Source organism: Melanerpes formicivorus, unplaced genomic scaffold (genome assembly GCF_026170545.1).
Source record: "Melanerpes formicivorus ecotype bairdi unplaced genomic scaffold, bMelFor1.0.p_v2 SCAF_124, whole genome shotgun sequence".
NCBI lineage: Eukaryota > Metazoa > Chordata > Aves > Piciformes > Picidae > Melanerpes > Melanerpes formicivorus.
The window spans coordinates 1,085,302-1,099,893 of record NW_027142476.1 but is presented as its reverse complement, the minus strand read 5'-3'; the positions used below and the strand labels follow the sequence as shown (position 1 = coordinate 1,099,893).

General features: G+C 53.2%; 1 protein-coding gene across 1 annotated transcript in view; it reads right to left on the bottom strand.

Moving 5' to 3' along the window:
• LAMA2 (laminin subunit alpha 2) overlaps nt 1–14,592 on the bottom strand; it is a 252,291-nt gene that overhangs the window by 47,145 nt on the left and 190,554 nt on the right. The window contains 4 exon segments of the mRNA XM_068167889.1: nt 3,364–3,502; nt 7,646–7,790; nt 10,719–10,881; nt 12,491–12,615. Of these exon segments, the coding sequence (XP_068023990.1) occupies nt 3,364–3,502; nt 7,646–7,790; nt 10,719–10,881; nt 12,491–12,615 (572 nt within the window).

The window sequence follows — 14,592 nt, the reverse complement described above, 5'->3', positions numbered from 1 at the left end:
GCTCCTCTGCACACAGCTACCTGAAAGTGTAATGTTGGAGAGAGCTTTTGGAATTTGTTGCTCTACTTGGCCATGAATAAAAGCAAATCAGGTAAAAGAATTTGACAGAACTGTGTCCAGGTCTGGGCTCCTCAGCTCAAGAAGGACATTGAGAGACTTGAAGGTGCCAGAGAAGGGCAAGGAGGCTGGGGAGGGGTCTGGAGCACAGCCCTGTGAGGAGAGGCTGAGGGAGCTGGGGTTGCTTAGCCTGGAGAAGAGGAGGCTCAGGGGAGACCTTCTTGCTCTCTGCAACTCCCTGAAGGGAGGTTGTAGCCAGGTGGGGGTTGGTCTCTTCTCCCAGGCAGCCAGCAGCAGAACAAGAGGACACAGTCTCAAGCTGTGCCAGGGGAGGTTTAGGCTGGAGGTTAGGAAGAAGTTCTTCCCATCAAGAGAGATTTGCCACTGGGATGTGCTGCCCAGGGAGGTGGTGAAGTCCCCATCACTGGAGGTGTTCAAGAAAGGCTTGGATGGAGCCATGGATTAGTTGTCAGGAGGTGTTAGGTATTAGGTGACAGGTTGGACTTGATGATCTCTGAGGTCTTTTCCAACCTTCTTGATTCTATGATTCTATGACCTGCTAATTCCAAAGTCACAGCTACCCCAGTGCCTATTGTTTGCAGGAGCTCAGCTCTGCCCTCATCCCCCTTTCACTCTTTTTGACTCTACTTTACCATAACACTCATCTTGCCCCAGGGACTAATGAACCAGGGCTGTAGGCAAAATGCTTGCCACAGGTCCGAGTAGCTGTGCTACACTGCTTATCTAAGCAAGCACAAAGGACTTGCTGGAAGATAATTGCTCCAGACAGCTGGTTCTGCACTGGTGTGATTGCCCAACCACAGAGGACACAGCCTTCTATTTCAGGAGCAAATGAGATCTTAGCTCTTTTTATTGCTGGCTGATTTGACTTCAGGGGTCAGTTATTAACCTCATTAATTAACAAATACAGCCTTGCTTTGAGCTGCAGAGCAGCCTGTGGACTCATCACAGCAGCTCCTTGTGCACAAGACCCCTTCCAGGCTGTCATTATGCCATGTAGCTCAAGCTGACACAGATGGAGAGCCTTGTTTCTGGAGCACACAATTCTCTTGTCCTTCTCATTGCCAAGCTGCTGAATATTCATTTCAACTTTAACTGAGTTTGGGGTGGGGTGTTTTTTTTGGGGGCCTATTTAAAACAGACACTAACTTCAAGCATCTGTTAGTCCTTTGGGTTTATTAGAGCTGAAGTCCAAGTCTCTCATTAGTATTAGGCAGTGTTTTAAAGATCAATGTAAAAGTCAATACTGGAATTTGGTTTGTGGGAGAAAGTCAGCATCAGGCTGCTGAAGGCAAAAGGCTGCCATGTTTTATTCAACTTCCATGGAATATAGAATGGAATGGAATGGAAGGGAAGGGAAGGGAAGAGAAGAGAAGAGAAGAGAAGAGAAGAGAAGAGAAGAGAAGAGAAGAGAAGAGAAGAGAAGAGAAGAGAAGAGAAGAGAGAAGAGAAGAGAAGAGAGAGAGAGAAGAGAAGAGAAGAGAAGAGAAGAGAAGAGAAGAGAAGAGAAGAGAAGAGAAGAGAGAGAAGAGAAGAGAAGAGGGAAGGGAAGGGAAGGGAAGGGAAGGGAAGGGAAGGGAAGGGAAGGGAAGGGAAGGGAAGGGGAAGGGGAGGGGAGGGGAGGGGAGGGGAGGGGAGGGGAGGGGAGGGGAGGGGAGAGGAGAGGAGAGGAGAGGAGAGGAGAGGAGAGGAGAGGAGAGGAGAGAGGAGAGAGGAGAGAGGAGAGAGGAGAGAGGAGAGAGGAGAGAGGAGAGAGGAGAGAGGAGAGAGGAGAGAGGAGAGAGGAGAGAGGAGAGAGGAGAGAGGAGAGAATTAACCAGGTTGGAAAAGACCTCTGAGATCATCTAGTCCAACCTCTCACCCATCACCATCTAATCAACTAAACCACAGCACCAAGGGCCTCATCCAGGCTCTTCCTAAACACCTCCAGGGATGGTGACTCCACCACCTCCCTGGGCAGCACATTCCCATGGCCAATCTCTCTTGCTGGGAAGAATTTCTTCCTAACCTCCAGCCTAAACCTCCCCTGGCACAGCTGGAGATTGTGTCCTCTTGTTCTGCTGCTGGGTGCCTGGGAGAAGAGACCAACCCCCCACCTGGCTCCAACCTCCCTTCAGGAGCATTGTATCAGATCCTTTAAGGAGGAATTTAAGGTGTCCTGAAGCTTATCATCATATCATAGAATCACAGAATGCCTCAGGTTGGAAGGGACCTCAGAGATCAGCTACTCCAAGACCCCTGCCATGGGCAGGGACTCCTTGCCACTAGACTTGGGTGTCCAAGGCCTCATCCAACCTGGCCTTGAACACCCCCAGGGAGGAGGCAGCCACAATTTCTGTGGGCAACCCATTCCAGAGTCTCACCACCCTTGTACTGAAGAACTTCTATCTAAGCTCCAGTCCAACCCTGCTCTCCCTCAGCTCCAAACCATTCCCCCTTGGCCTGTCTCCAGACACCCTCAGGAAAAGTCTCTCTGCAGCCTTCCTGCAGGATCCCTTCAGCTATTGGAAGGTAGCTCTAAGGTCCTTCCAGAGTATTCTTCAGGCTGACCACCCCCCAGCTCCCTCAGCATCTCTTCACAGGACTTATGCTCAAGACTCCTCAGCAGCCTTGTTGCCCTTCTCTGGACACACTGCAGCACCTCAATGTCCTTCCTGCAGTGAGGGGCCCAGACCTGAACCCAGTACCCAAGATGAAGCCTCGCCAGTGCTGAGCACAGCACCACCAAAGTGCAGCTCTGCTGTGGTGCTGTAAGGGACACTGGGAACTCACCATTCACTTCCTGCCAGTGAACCTGAGACAGAAACCCTGAGAGTGAGATTCCTGTGTATTTACATAGAGTCATAGAACTGTCAGGGCTGGAAGGGACCTCAAGGCTCAGCCAGTCCCAACCCCCTGCCATGGCCAGGGACACCTCACACCACAGCAGGTTGCTCACAGCCACAGCCAGCCTGGCTGCAAACACCTCCAGGCAGGAGGCTTCCACCACCTCCTTGGGCAACCTGTGCCAGGCTCTCACCACCCTCCTGGGCAACAACTTCTTCCTCACAGCCAATCTCAATCTCCCCATTTCTAGTTTTGTTCCATCCCCCCCAGTCCTATCCCTCCCTGACACCCTCAAAAGTCCCTCCCCAGCTTTCTTGGAGCCTCCTTCAGATACTGGAAGGCCACAATTAGGTCTCCTGGGAGCCTTCTCTTCTCCAGACTGAACAGCCCCAACTCCCTCAGTCTGTCTTTAGCCATCCCCTTAACCAAAGGGAAAGAACTTGGTCTGAGCCACCTTACCTTATGTTTCTCAGAGTTGGCAATCCCCCAAAGTAGATTTTCTCATGTCCTTTCAAGTTGAGCCCAGAATGGGTGCCTGCAGAGGTTGCTGCTATGGTCTCCTCTTCGTTGGTGTCTATGTCTACAATTGATATGTTGGCTGAAAGACAACAAGACAGAGTATCACAGCTGAACAATGATGTGAGAAACCCACAGAGAAACAGGTGGAGGGTTAGCAGGTGAGGGGAGAGGCAAGGAGGGCTGTGATTTGCACCTGCAGCATTGGATTGGCACATTGTCAGTTATGGGCAGGGGAAGAGGCCTGCACTTTCCTCTGCAGCCATAACAACCTGACAAGCTACAGCAACTCTCCAGGCTTCATTCCTGCAAACCTGGTTCAGCTCTTTGTGTCAGTGCAACTTGGAGCTCCAGGACAAAGTCACAGCAGAAGAGATCCTTTTACATTTCATTTGTGACTTCAGGTCACAGGCTCTCAGGATGTTAGGGGTTGGAAGGGACCTCTGGAGATTAGAATAAACCTTTATTAGAATAAACCAAACCAGGTTGGAAGAGACCTTCAAGATCATCGTGTCCAACCCATCAACCAATCCAACCCACCCAAACAGCTAACCCATGGCACCAAGCACCCCATCAAGTCTCCTTCTGAAGACCTTCAATGACAGCGACTCCACCACCTCCCCGGGCAACCCGTTCCATAGCGCAATCACTCTTTCTGTATAGAACTTCTTCCTAACATCCAACCTGAACCTCCCCTGGTGCAGCCTGAGACTGTGTCCTCTTGTTCTGGTACTGGGTGCCTGGGAGAAGAGACCATCATCAGCCTGTCTACAACCTCCCTTCAGGTAGTTGTAGAGAGTGATAAGGTCACCCCTGAGTCTCCTCTTCTCCAGGCTAAGCAGCCCCAGCTCCCTCAGCCTCTCCTCATAGGGCTTGTGTTCCAAACCCCTCACCAACTTTGTTGCTCTTCTCTGGACTCGTTCCAGCAAGTCAACATCCTTCCTAAACTGAGGGGCCCAGAACTGGACACAGTACTCGAGGTGTGGCCTAACCAGTGCAGTGTACAGGGGCAGAATGACCTCCCTGCTCCTGCTGGCCACACTGTTCTTGATGCAGGCCAGGATGCCATTGGCCCTCTTGGCTGCCTGGGCACACTGCAGGCTCATGTTCAGCCTACCATCAACCAGCACCCCCAGGTCCCTCTCTGCCTGGCTGCTCTCAGCCACTCTGACCCCAGCCTGTAGCACTGCCTGGGGTTGTTGTGGCCAATGTGCAGCACCTGGCACTTGGATGTGTTCAATCTCCTGCCTTTGGCCTCTGCCCATCTGTCCAGCCTGTCGAGGTCCCTCTGCAGAGCCTCTCTACCCTCCAGCAGATCAACTCTTGACCCCAGCTTGGTGTCATCTGCAAATTTACTGCTGGTGGACTCAATGCCCTCATCCAGATCATCAATAAAGATGTTAAAGAGCACAGGGCCCAGCACTGATCCTTGGGGCACAGCACTGGTGCCTGGCTGCCAGCTGGCTGTGGCACCATTCACCACCACTCTCTGGGCTCAGCCTCCAGCCAGTTCCTAACCCATCGCAGTGTGCTCCCGTCCAAGCCAGGGGCTGACAGCTTGGCCAGGAGTTTGCTATGGGGGACGGTGTCAAAGGCCTTGCTGAGGTCCAGGTAGACTACATCAACAGGCCTCCCCACATCCACCAGGCAGTCACCTGATCATAGAAGGAGATCAGGTTGGTCAGGCAGGACCTGCCCTTCCTAAATCCATGCTGGCTAGGCCTGATCCCTTGGCCATCCAGTCCAACCCCCTGCCAGAGCAGGAGCAGAGAATCCAGCACAGGTCACACAGAACACATCCAGACAGGGCTGGGAAGGGTCCAGGGAAGGAGACTCCACAACCTCTCTGGGCAGCCTGCTCCAGGGCTCTGGGACCCTCATAGTGAAGAAGTTCCTCCTGATGTTGAGGTGGAAACTCCTGTGCTGGAGTTTCCATGCATTGCCCCTTGTCCTGTCACTGGACATCCCTGAGCAGAGCCTGGCTTCATCCTCCCCACACTGCCCTGCACATCTTTATCAAGAGGAATGAGGGCAGCCCTCAGGCTCCTCTGCTCCAAGCTCCAGGGCCCCAGCTGAGTTTGTCAGGTGTCTGCAGGCAAGCAAGCAGTGCAGAAGTCACTGCTTTCTAAAGTCCTTTGGCATGTGCTGGGCAGGAGGGGATGTACAGCACAAAAGCTGCTGCTGCTGTCCTCACACAAACCACACAGGTTTGGGATTCTGAACACCATCAGGGAACTGATGAAGAAGTTTCTCTTTATCCCCCCACTCAGAAGCAGTTTAGAACACAACTGTGGCAGTTTGGGGCTGATGCCTGGGAAATCTTCCACAGACTGAGCAGAGGAGGGGTGGAATGTAAATAAATCACCAGGGGGTGCAAAAGAAAAACAATGATAAGGCCTAAATAATCCCAGTGGGCTGGTAACCAACATCAAGCTAGTTGTCTAAACTAACTCTCTCTCCTTCCTGGTTCCCAGCTCTAGCAGACACCAGCTGGTGGCTGTTGCTTGGCTGTTGCTGGCCTTGGCTGTGTTCTTGTTGTGGCTAAGTAACTGACAGCTGCTCTCTGCTCTCCTCTTGTCCCCTGTACTGGGGGGGGAGGGGTTGGAGAGTAGGAAGCCATTGGTAACCCCCTGGTTTTGTCCAGGGGGGTACTTGTGCTGTTTATACATTGCAAACAGATGTAGCTGTTGGGTATTTTGTACACACTCATTGCAGTTTGTACTTATAGAGTGTAGTTCTGCTGGCAACTACAGCTCCATTTGCTTCCATCTCAGCTGGTCTGGCCATTTTATTCTGGGGGTGGTTTCAAGCCACCACAACAATTTACACAAGCCTAGAGCAAGCTTGTGCCTGAAATCCAAGCTGCCTGTTCCCCCCAAAAGCCTGTTTGAGAGTGCAGTCCCTCACCTGCAACCCACCACACCTCTCATGGAAGCACAGGAGGTTGTTAAGTCCCTGGAGCATCCCTGGTGGATGTGGGGCAGGCTGTGGATGTAGTCTACCTGGACTTCAGCAAGGCCTTTGACACCATCCCAGACAGCAAACTCCTGGCCAAGCTGTCAGCCCCTGGCTTGGACAGCAGCTCTCTGAGCTGGGTTAGGAAGTGGCTGGAGGCTGAGCCCAGAGAGTGGTGGTGAATGGTGCCACAGCCAGCTGGCAGCCAGGCACCAGTGGTGTGCCCCAGGGAGCAGTGCTGGGCCCCAGCCTGTTCAATATCTTCATTGATGATCTGGAGGAGGGGATCGAGTCAGTCATCAGCAAGTTTGCAGATGACACCAAGCTGGGAGCAGATGTTGGTCAGTTAGAGGGCAGAAGGGCTCTGCAGAGGGACCTCGACCGACTGGACAGATGGGCAGAGGCCAACAGGATGGCATTCAACAAGTCCAAGTGCCAGGTGCTGCACATTGGCCACAGCAACCCCAGGCAGAGCTACAGGCTGGGGTCAGAGTGGCTGAGAGCAGCCAGGCAGAGAGGGACCTAGGGGTGCTGATTGACAGCTGCCTAAACATGAGCCAGCAGTGTGCCCAGGGGGCCAAGAAGGCCAAGGGCATCCTGGCCTGCATCAGGACGAGTGTGGCCAGAAGGAGCAGGGAAGTCCTTGTGCCCCTGGACTCTGCATTGGTTAGGACACATTTGAGTCCTGTGTCCAGCTCTGGGCTCCTCAGGTCAAGAAGGACATTGAGAGACTTGAAGGTGTCCAGAGAAAGGCAAGGAGGCTGGGGAGGGGTCTGGAGCACAGCCATGGGAGGAGAGGCTGGGGGAGCTGGGGTTGCTTAGCCTGGAGAAGAGGAGGCTCAGGGGAGACCTCATTGCCCTCTACAACTACCTGAAAGGTGGTTGTAGCTAGGAAGGGGTTGGTCTCTTCTCCCAGGCAACTGGCACCAGAACAAGAGGACACAGTCTCAAGCTGTGCCAGGGGAGGTTTAGGCTGGAGGTGAGAAGAAAGTTCTTCACAGAGCGAGTCATTCGTCATTGGAATGTGCTGCCCATGGAGGTGGTGGAGTCCCCATCCCTGGAGGTGTTCAAGAGGGGATTGGATGTGGCACTTGGTGCCATGGTCTAGTCATGGGGTCTGTGTTGATAGGTTGGACTCGATGATCCTCGAGGTCTCTTCGAACCTTAGTTATAGTGTAATTCCAGCACCACAGCCTCCCCATGATAACATGGTTAGCTGTACTGCCTGGGTAACTGAGAAAGAAAGGGTGCTGACACCACAGGAGCTCACCTTGCTTCTGAATTCTTGAGAGGGTGAAAGCTTTCCATCTGCCATCATTATGGTTGTGGCTGCTGACAACAGAAGCTGTGCCGGACCCCAGATCGTAGCTGACCTTTATGCGCCCATCACTGAGCTCGACGCTCATGAAGTCCTTCTGGGAAGGAAAAGTGACCAGAGGCACAAGTCAGTGTTGGTGTTCACTTGGGAGAGAGGCATATGACAGCACACAAACATGATTCTTTTCAGTCCTGGGTGACAACAGACAACTTTTTTTCAACCTCCATGGGTTTCATAGGTGACCACTAGATGGATAAGGAACTGGCTTGATGGCTGCCCCCAAAGAGTGGCTGTCCATGGCTCCATGGCCCAGTGGAGGCCAGGGACAAGCAGAGTCCCTCAGGGATCAGTCCTGGGACCAGGCTTGTTCAGCATCTTTGTGGGTGCCATGGACAGTGGCACTGAGTGCACCCTCAGCAGGGTTGCTGATGACACCAAGCTGTGTGCTGCAGCAGACAGCTGGAGGGAAGGGATCCATCCAGAGGGAGCTGGACAGGCTGCAGAGGTGGGCACAAGCCAAACTCATGAGGTTCAACAAGAGCAAGGGCAGGGTCCTGCAGCTGGGTGGAGGCAACCCCAGGCACAAATGCAGGCTGGGCAGGGAGTGGCTGGAAAGCAGCCCTGAGGAGAGAGCCTTGGGGGTGCTGGGGGAGGAGAAGCTCACCAGGAGCTCTCAGTGTGCACTTGCAGCCCAGAAAGCCAATCAGCTCCTGGGCTGCAGCAGGAGAAGTGTGGCCAGCAGGGCAAGGGAGGTGATTCTCCCCCTCTGCTCAGCTCCCCTGCCTCCAGTTCTGGAGCCCCTATTGCAAGAGGGATCTGGAGGTGCTGGAAGGTGTCCAGAGCAGGGCCAGGAGGATGAGCAGAGGGCTGGAGCTGCTCTGCTGTGAGGACAGACTGAAGGAGTTGGGGCTGTTCAGTCTGGAGAAGAGAAGGCTCTGAGGTGACCTCATTGTGGCCTTCCAGGATCTGAAGGGGGCTCCAGGAAGGCTGGGGAGGGACTGCTCAGGATCTCAGGGAGTGATAGGACTAGGGGGAATGGAATGAAGCTGGAGGTGGGGAGATTGAGGCTGGAGGGGAGGAGGAAGTTCTTCCCCATGAGAGTGGTGCAGCCCTGGAATGGGTTGTGCAGGGCCTATTCCTGTCCCCTTGAACTGGGGAGTCCAGAACTGGATACAGCATCCCAGATGTGCTCTTAGTAGGGCAGAGTAGAGAGGGAGGAGAACCTCCCTTGACCTACTGGCCACACTATTCTCAATGCACGCCAGGAGATCTTCTTGGCCACAAGGGCACATTGCTGTCCCATGGAGAACTTCTTGCCCACCATGACTCCAATAAAGCTAAGTCCATGAGCATAAATGTATGTCAATGGGGGAAAAAAAGGCTGAATTCAACAGACTCAGTGTTCCTGATGCTTATTGCTAATGATGATAACCACTGGAAAGAGCAGCCTGAAAGTTTTCTGCATGGAGAGATTATATATGAAGTGACAAACTGTATGAGGGCACAGTTGCCTTCCAGCTCCCAGGCTCTTTCAGCAGTTCAAGTAAGCAATTCTGCCTAGAAAGCCACATAATGATACACAATAATTACACCCCATCAGCTCAAATAATTACATTAATGAGGCTTCCCAAATTCAATTACAAAAGTTAATTAGAAAAAATTGAGCACTTCATTATCATAATAAAATGATGGCTTTGACTGCAGACAGTAAGGAGGAGCATCCTAGAACCACAGAACTGTCAGGGTTGGAAGGGAGCTCAAGGCTCAGCCAGTCCCAACCCCCTGCCATGGGCAGGGACACCTCACACCACAGCAGGTTGCTCACAGCCACATCCAGCCTGGCTGCAAACACCTCCAGGCAGGAGGCTTCCACCACCTCCCTGGGCAACCTGTGCCAGGCTCTCACCACCCTCCTGGGGAACAACTTCTTCCTCACAGCCAATCTCAATCTCCCCATTTCTAGTTTTGCTCCATCCCCCCCAGTCCTATCCCTCCCTGACACCCTCCAAAGTCCCTCCCCAGCTTTCTTGCAGCCCCTTGCAGATCCTGCAAGGCTACAATTAGGTCTCCTGGGAGCCTTCTCTTCTCCAGCCTGCACAACCCCAACTCCCTCAGTCTGTCCTCACAGCAGAGCAGCTCCAGCCCTCTGCTCCTCCTCCTGGCCCTGCTCTGGACACCTTCCAGCCCCTCCAGATCCTTCCTGGCACAGAGGCTCCAGAACTGGCCCCAGAGCTCCAGCTGTGGTCTCAGCAGAGGAGAGTAGTGAGAGACAATCCCCACCCTCACATCTCCTTTTTGCTCAGTGTTGCTGAGCAGCAGAGACTGGGTAAGGCTCTTGGTGCCATGGTTTAGTTGATTAGATGGTGCTGGGTGATAGGTTGGACTTGATGATCTCTAACCTGGTTAATTCTATTCTATTCTATTCTATTCTATTCTATTCTATTCTATTCTATTCTATTCTATTCTATTCTATTCTATTCTATTCTATTCTATTCTATTCTATTCTATTCTATTCTATTCTATTCTACCCTATCCTATCCTATCCCTATTCTATTCTATTCTATCCTAATTCTATCCTATCCTATCCTATCCTATCCCATCCTACTCTATTCTACCCTATACTATTGTATGCTACTCTACTCTACTCTACTCTATTGTATTCTATCCTATCCTATCCTACTCTATTCTACCCTATACTATTCTATCCTACTGTATCCTATTCTATTCTATTCTATTCTATTCTATTCTATTCTATTCTATTCTATTCTATTCTATTCTACTCTATTCCATCCCATCCTATTCCATTCCATTCCATTCCATCCCATCCCATTCCATTCCATTCCATTCCATTCCATCCCATTCCATTCCATTCCATCCCATCCCATCCCATCCCATTCCATTCCATTCCATCCCATCCCATTCCATTCCATTCCATTCCATTCCATTCCATTCCATTCCATTCCATTCCATTCCAAAGGTGGCCTGAGACTTGCAAAGAGGGTGATGAGTAGCCTCCTGTTCTTACCAGGTCATCAGTAGCAAGGTACATCAGGAGGGCGTTGGACGCGAAGGTCCTGAACTTGAACATGAGGGTGGAAACGTTGGGGTTCCAGCGGACCGGGCGGCTCACCATGGCGTAGCTGTCCCCATCGAACTGCACGGTGCCCTCCCCGTCTGCCACCTGGGGGCTGAAAGGGGACAGTTCCAAAAACTTCACTTTGATGTCTCAGCTTAGAAGAACAAGAACCAGGGAGGGCACAACACACCCCTCAGGAGGTTCCCTGAACTGGTTTGATTTCGGATCAAACCTTGGTTCTGACAAGTGAAGCTGTGAGGCCAGCTCCACACCAGCCTGGGGGGAGGGTGGAAGAGGAATGGGCTCACAGAAGCACAGGACCATAAAATAGTAAGGGTTGGAAGGGTTCTCTAGAGATAATTGAGTCCAAGCCCCCTGCCACAGCAGGGTCACCCAGGGCAGGGCACACAGAACACATCCAGGTGGGGTTGGAAAGTTTCCAGAGCTGGAGACTCCACAACCTCTCTGGGCAGCCTGCTCCAGGCTCCAGCAGCCTCACAGTCACAAAGTGTTCCCTTCTGTTCCTGTGGTACCTCCTCTGCTCCAGCTTGCCCCCAGTGCCCCTTGTGCTGTCCTTGGCCATCCCTGAGCAGAGCCTGGCTCCAGCCCTGCACATCTTTATCCCCAGCAGTGAGGGCAGCCCTCAGGCTCCTCCGCTCCAAGCTCCAAGCCCCAGGTCCCTCAGCCTGGCCTCACAGGAGATGTTCCACTGCCTGCAGCAGTTCTGTGCCTCTGGGATGGACTCTCTCAAGCAATTCCTTGAGGTCCTTCTTGACCTGAGGGCCCCAGAACTGGACACAATACTCCAGATGTGGCCTCAGCAGGGCAGAGGAGAGGGGCAGAAGAACCTCTCTTGACCTGGAGTGAAAATCAGAGCTGTCTAAGGACAAGGAGGTATCTAGAAAGATTCAAATGAAGTTTTTCCTGAAGAATGGTTTGGTTTGGAAGGGACCTTCAAGATCATCCAGTTCCAACCCCCTGCTCTGGGCAGGGACACTTCCCACCAGCCCAGCTTGCTCAAGGCCTCATCCAGCCTGGCCTTGAACACCTCCAGGGAGGAGGCAGCCACAGCTTCTCTGTGCAACCTGTGCCAGGGTCTCTAGCCTCACTACTGAGAATTTCTTCCTCATCTGCAGTCCCACTCTCTCCTCTCCCAGCTCAAAGCCATTATCTCTCATCCTGTCACTCCCAGCCCTTGTCAAAAGTCCCTCCCCAGCTCTCCTGGAGTCCCTTCAGGCACTGGAAGGATGCTCTGAGGTCACCCTGGAGCCTTCTCTTCTCCAGGCTGAACAGCCCCAACTCTCCCAGCCTGTCCCCACAGGGGAGGTTCTCCAGCCTTCTGATCATCTTTGTGTCCTCTTTTGGACCCTCTCCAGCAGTTCCAGGTTCTTCTTCTCTTGAGGGCACCAGCACTGGAGGCAGTGCTGCAGGTTGGATCTGAGCAGAGCAGAGCAGAGGGGCAGAATCCCCTCCCTGTGCTGCTGCTCTCCCTGCTCTGGCTGCAGCTCAGCACTCAGCTGGCTCTGGGCTGCCAGTGACCACTGCTGGCTACTGGGGAGTTTGTCACCACCTGACACCCCCAAGCCTGGGTGCCTACAGGCTAGAAGTGTCTACTGGAACTTGATGGCTGCTGTGGAAATCCCTGCTGCCTGCCACAGGATGCAGTGCCACTGCAGACAGGTTCCCCATGGAGCATGAGAAGCAGGCAGTGCTCTACCTACCTGACAGCACAGCCTTTGCAGTCCCCTTCAATATCCCTGAAGTTCCACAGCCCTATGGGCTTGCTGTCTAGGAAGGTTTCCCCCATGCAGCCAGTGAAGGTGGTGACTCTTACAGCATCTGACTTCTGCAACAGAAAACACAAACATCATTAGAGTTCAGTCTGCAGGGATCTGCCCTGCCTGAGAGCATCTCTGGTATGAAACCACAGACAGAGAATCACAGAGTGTCAGGTTGGAAGGGACCCCAAGGATCATCTCTTGGGCACAGTAGAGTTGCAATGAGCTGGCCCAGCACCCTGGCAAGCTGAGTCTAAGGCAATCCCAGGCACAAATGCAGGCTGGGCAGGGTCTGGCTGGAAAGCAGCCCTGAGGAGAGAGACTTGGGGGTGCTGGGGGAGGAGAAGCTCACCAGGAGCTCTCAGTGTGCACTTGCAGCCCAGAAAGCCAACCAGAGCCTGGGCTGCAGCAGGAGAAGTGTGGCCAGCAGGGCAAGGGAGGTGATTCTCCCCCTCTGCTCAGCTCTGGGGAGACCCCACCTGGAGTCCTGCCTCCAGTTCTGGAGCTCCTATGGCAAGAGGGATCTGGAGGTGCTGGAAGGTGTCCAGAGAAGGGCCACGAGGATGAGCAGAGGGCTGGAGCTGCTCTGCTGTGAGGACAGACTGAAGGAGTTGGGGCTGTGCAGTCTGGAGAGGAGAAGGCTCTGAGGAGACCTAATTGTGGCCTTCCAGGATCTTCAGGGGGCTCCAAGAAAGCTGAGGAGGGACTTTTGAGGGTGTCAGGGAGGGATAGGACTGGGGGGATGGAGCAAAACTAGAAATGGGGAGATTGAGATTGGCTGTGAGGAAGAAGTTGTTCCCTATGAGGGTGGTGAGAGCCTGGCACAGGTTGCCCAGGGAGGTGGTGGAAGCCTCCTGCCTGGAGGTGTTTGCAGCCAGGCTGGATGTGGCTGTGAGCAACCTGCTGTGGTGTGAGGTGTCCCTGCCCATGGCAGGGGGGTTGGAACTGGCTGAGCCTTGAGGTCCCTTCCAGCCCTGACAGCTCTGTGATTCTATGCACTTGGGGCAGTGCTCATGGCAGTGTGATCAACACAGAGCCATCTGACAGTACACAGAGCACTCAGCTCCAAATTATCCTTCTAAAAATACCTGATTTCATTTAAATTTCACTTCATCAATATGGGCTGATTGAAAAACCTTTACCCTGAGCTGCAGGAGCTAGACAAGCACCTGCTGCTTTCCATACAGCAATTACAAATATTAAGGCCTGGCAGGAGGAGTGCAACTTGCTAACAGTGAAGGCAAAGCATGGCTCAGAGCCTTAATGTGAGAGTGATATCTCCCAAGGTAATTTGGGGAAGGGTTTAATTAGCACCAAGTAGGAAGTTAATGTCACTTGTGAGGAATTCATGGTGTGGGAGAACCAGAGTCCTCTCCTCAAATCACGTGCAAGGTGTTTTTCAGGCTGGGGAAATGAGCCTGATGTTGGAATGCACTGCACAAAGGGCAGGTGGACAAACACCCCAGCACACACCTGAGGCACCCCAAACCCCAACAGCAAGGAGAAGCAGATGTCTGACACCTGGAGTCCTGCCTCCAGTTCTGGAGCCCCTATTGCAAGAGGGATCTGGAGGGGCTGGAAGGTGTCCAGAGCAGGGCCAGGAGGAGGAGCAGAGGGCTGGAGCTGCTCTGCTGTGAGGACAGACTGAAGGAGTTGGGGCTGTGCAGTCTGCAGAAGAGAAGGCTCTGAGGTGACCTCATTGTGGCCTTCCAGGATCTGAAGGGGGCTCCAGGAAGGCTGGGGAGGGACTGCTCAGGATCTCAGGCAGTGATAGGACTAGGGGAATGGAATAAAGCTGGAGGTGGGGAGATTGAGGCTGGAGGGGGAGGAGGAAGTTCTTCCCCATGAGAGTGGTGAAGCCCTGGAATGGGTTGTGCAGGGAGGTGGTTGGGGCCCTGTCCCTGGAGGTGTTTAAGGCCAGGCTGGCTGAGGCTCTGGCCAGGCTGATCTAGTGTGGGGTGTCCCTGCCCATGGCAGGGGGGTTGGAACTGGATGATCCCTGTGGTCCCTTCCAACCCTGACTGATACTATGACACTATGATACT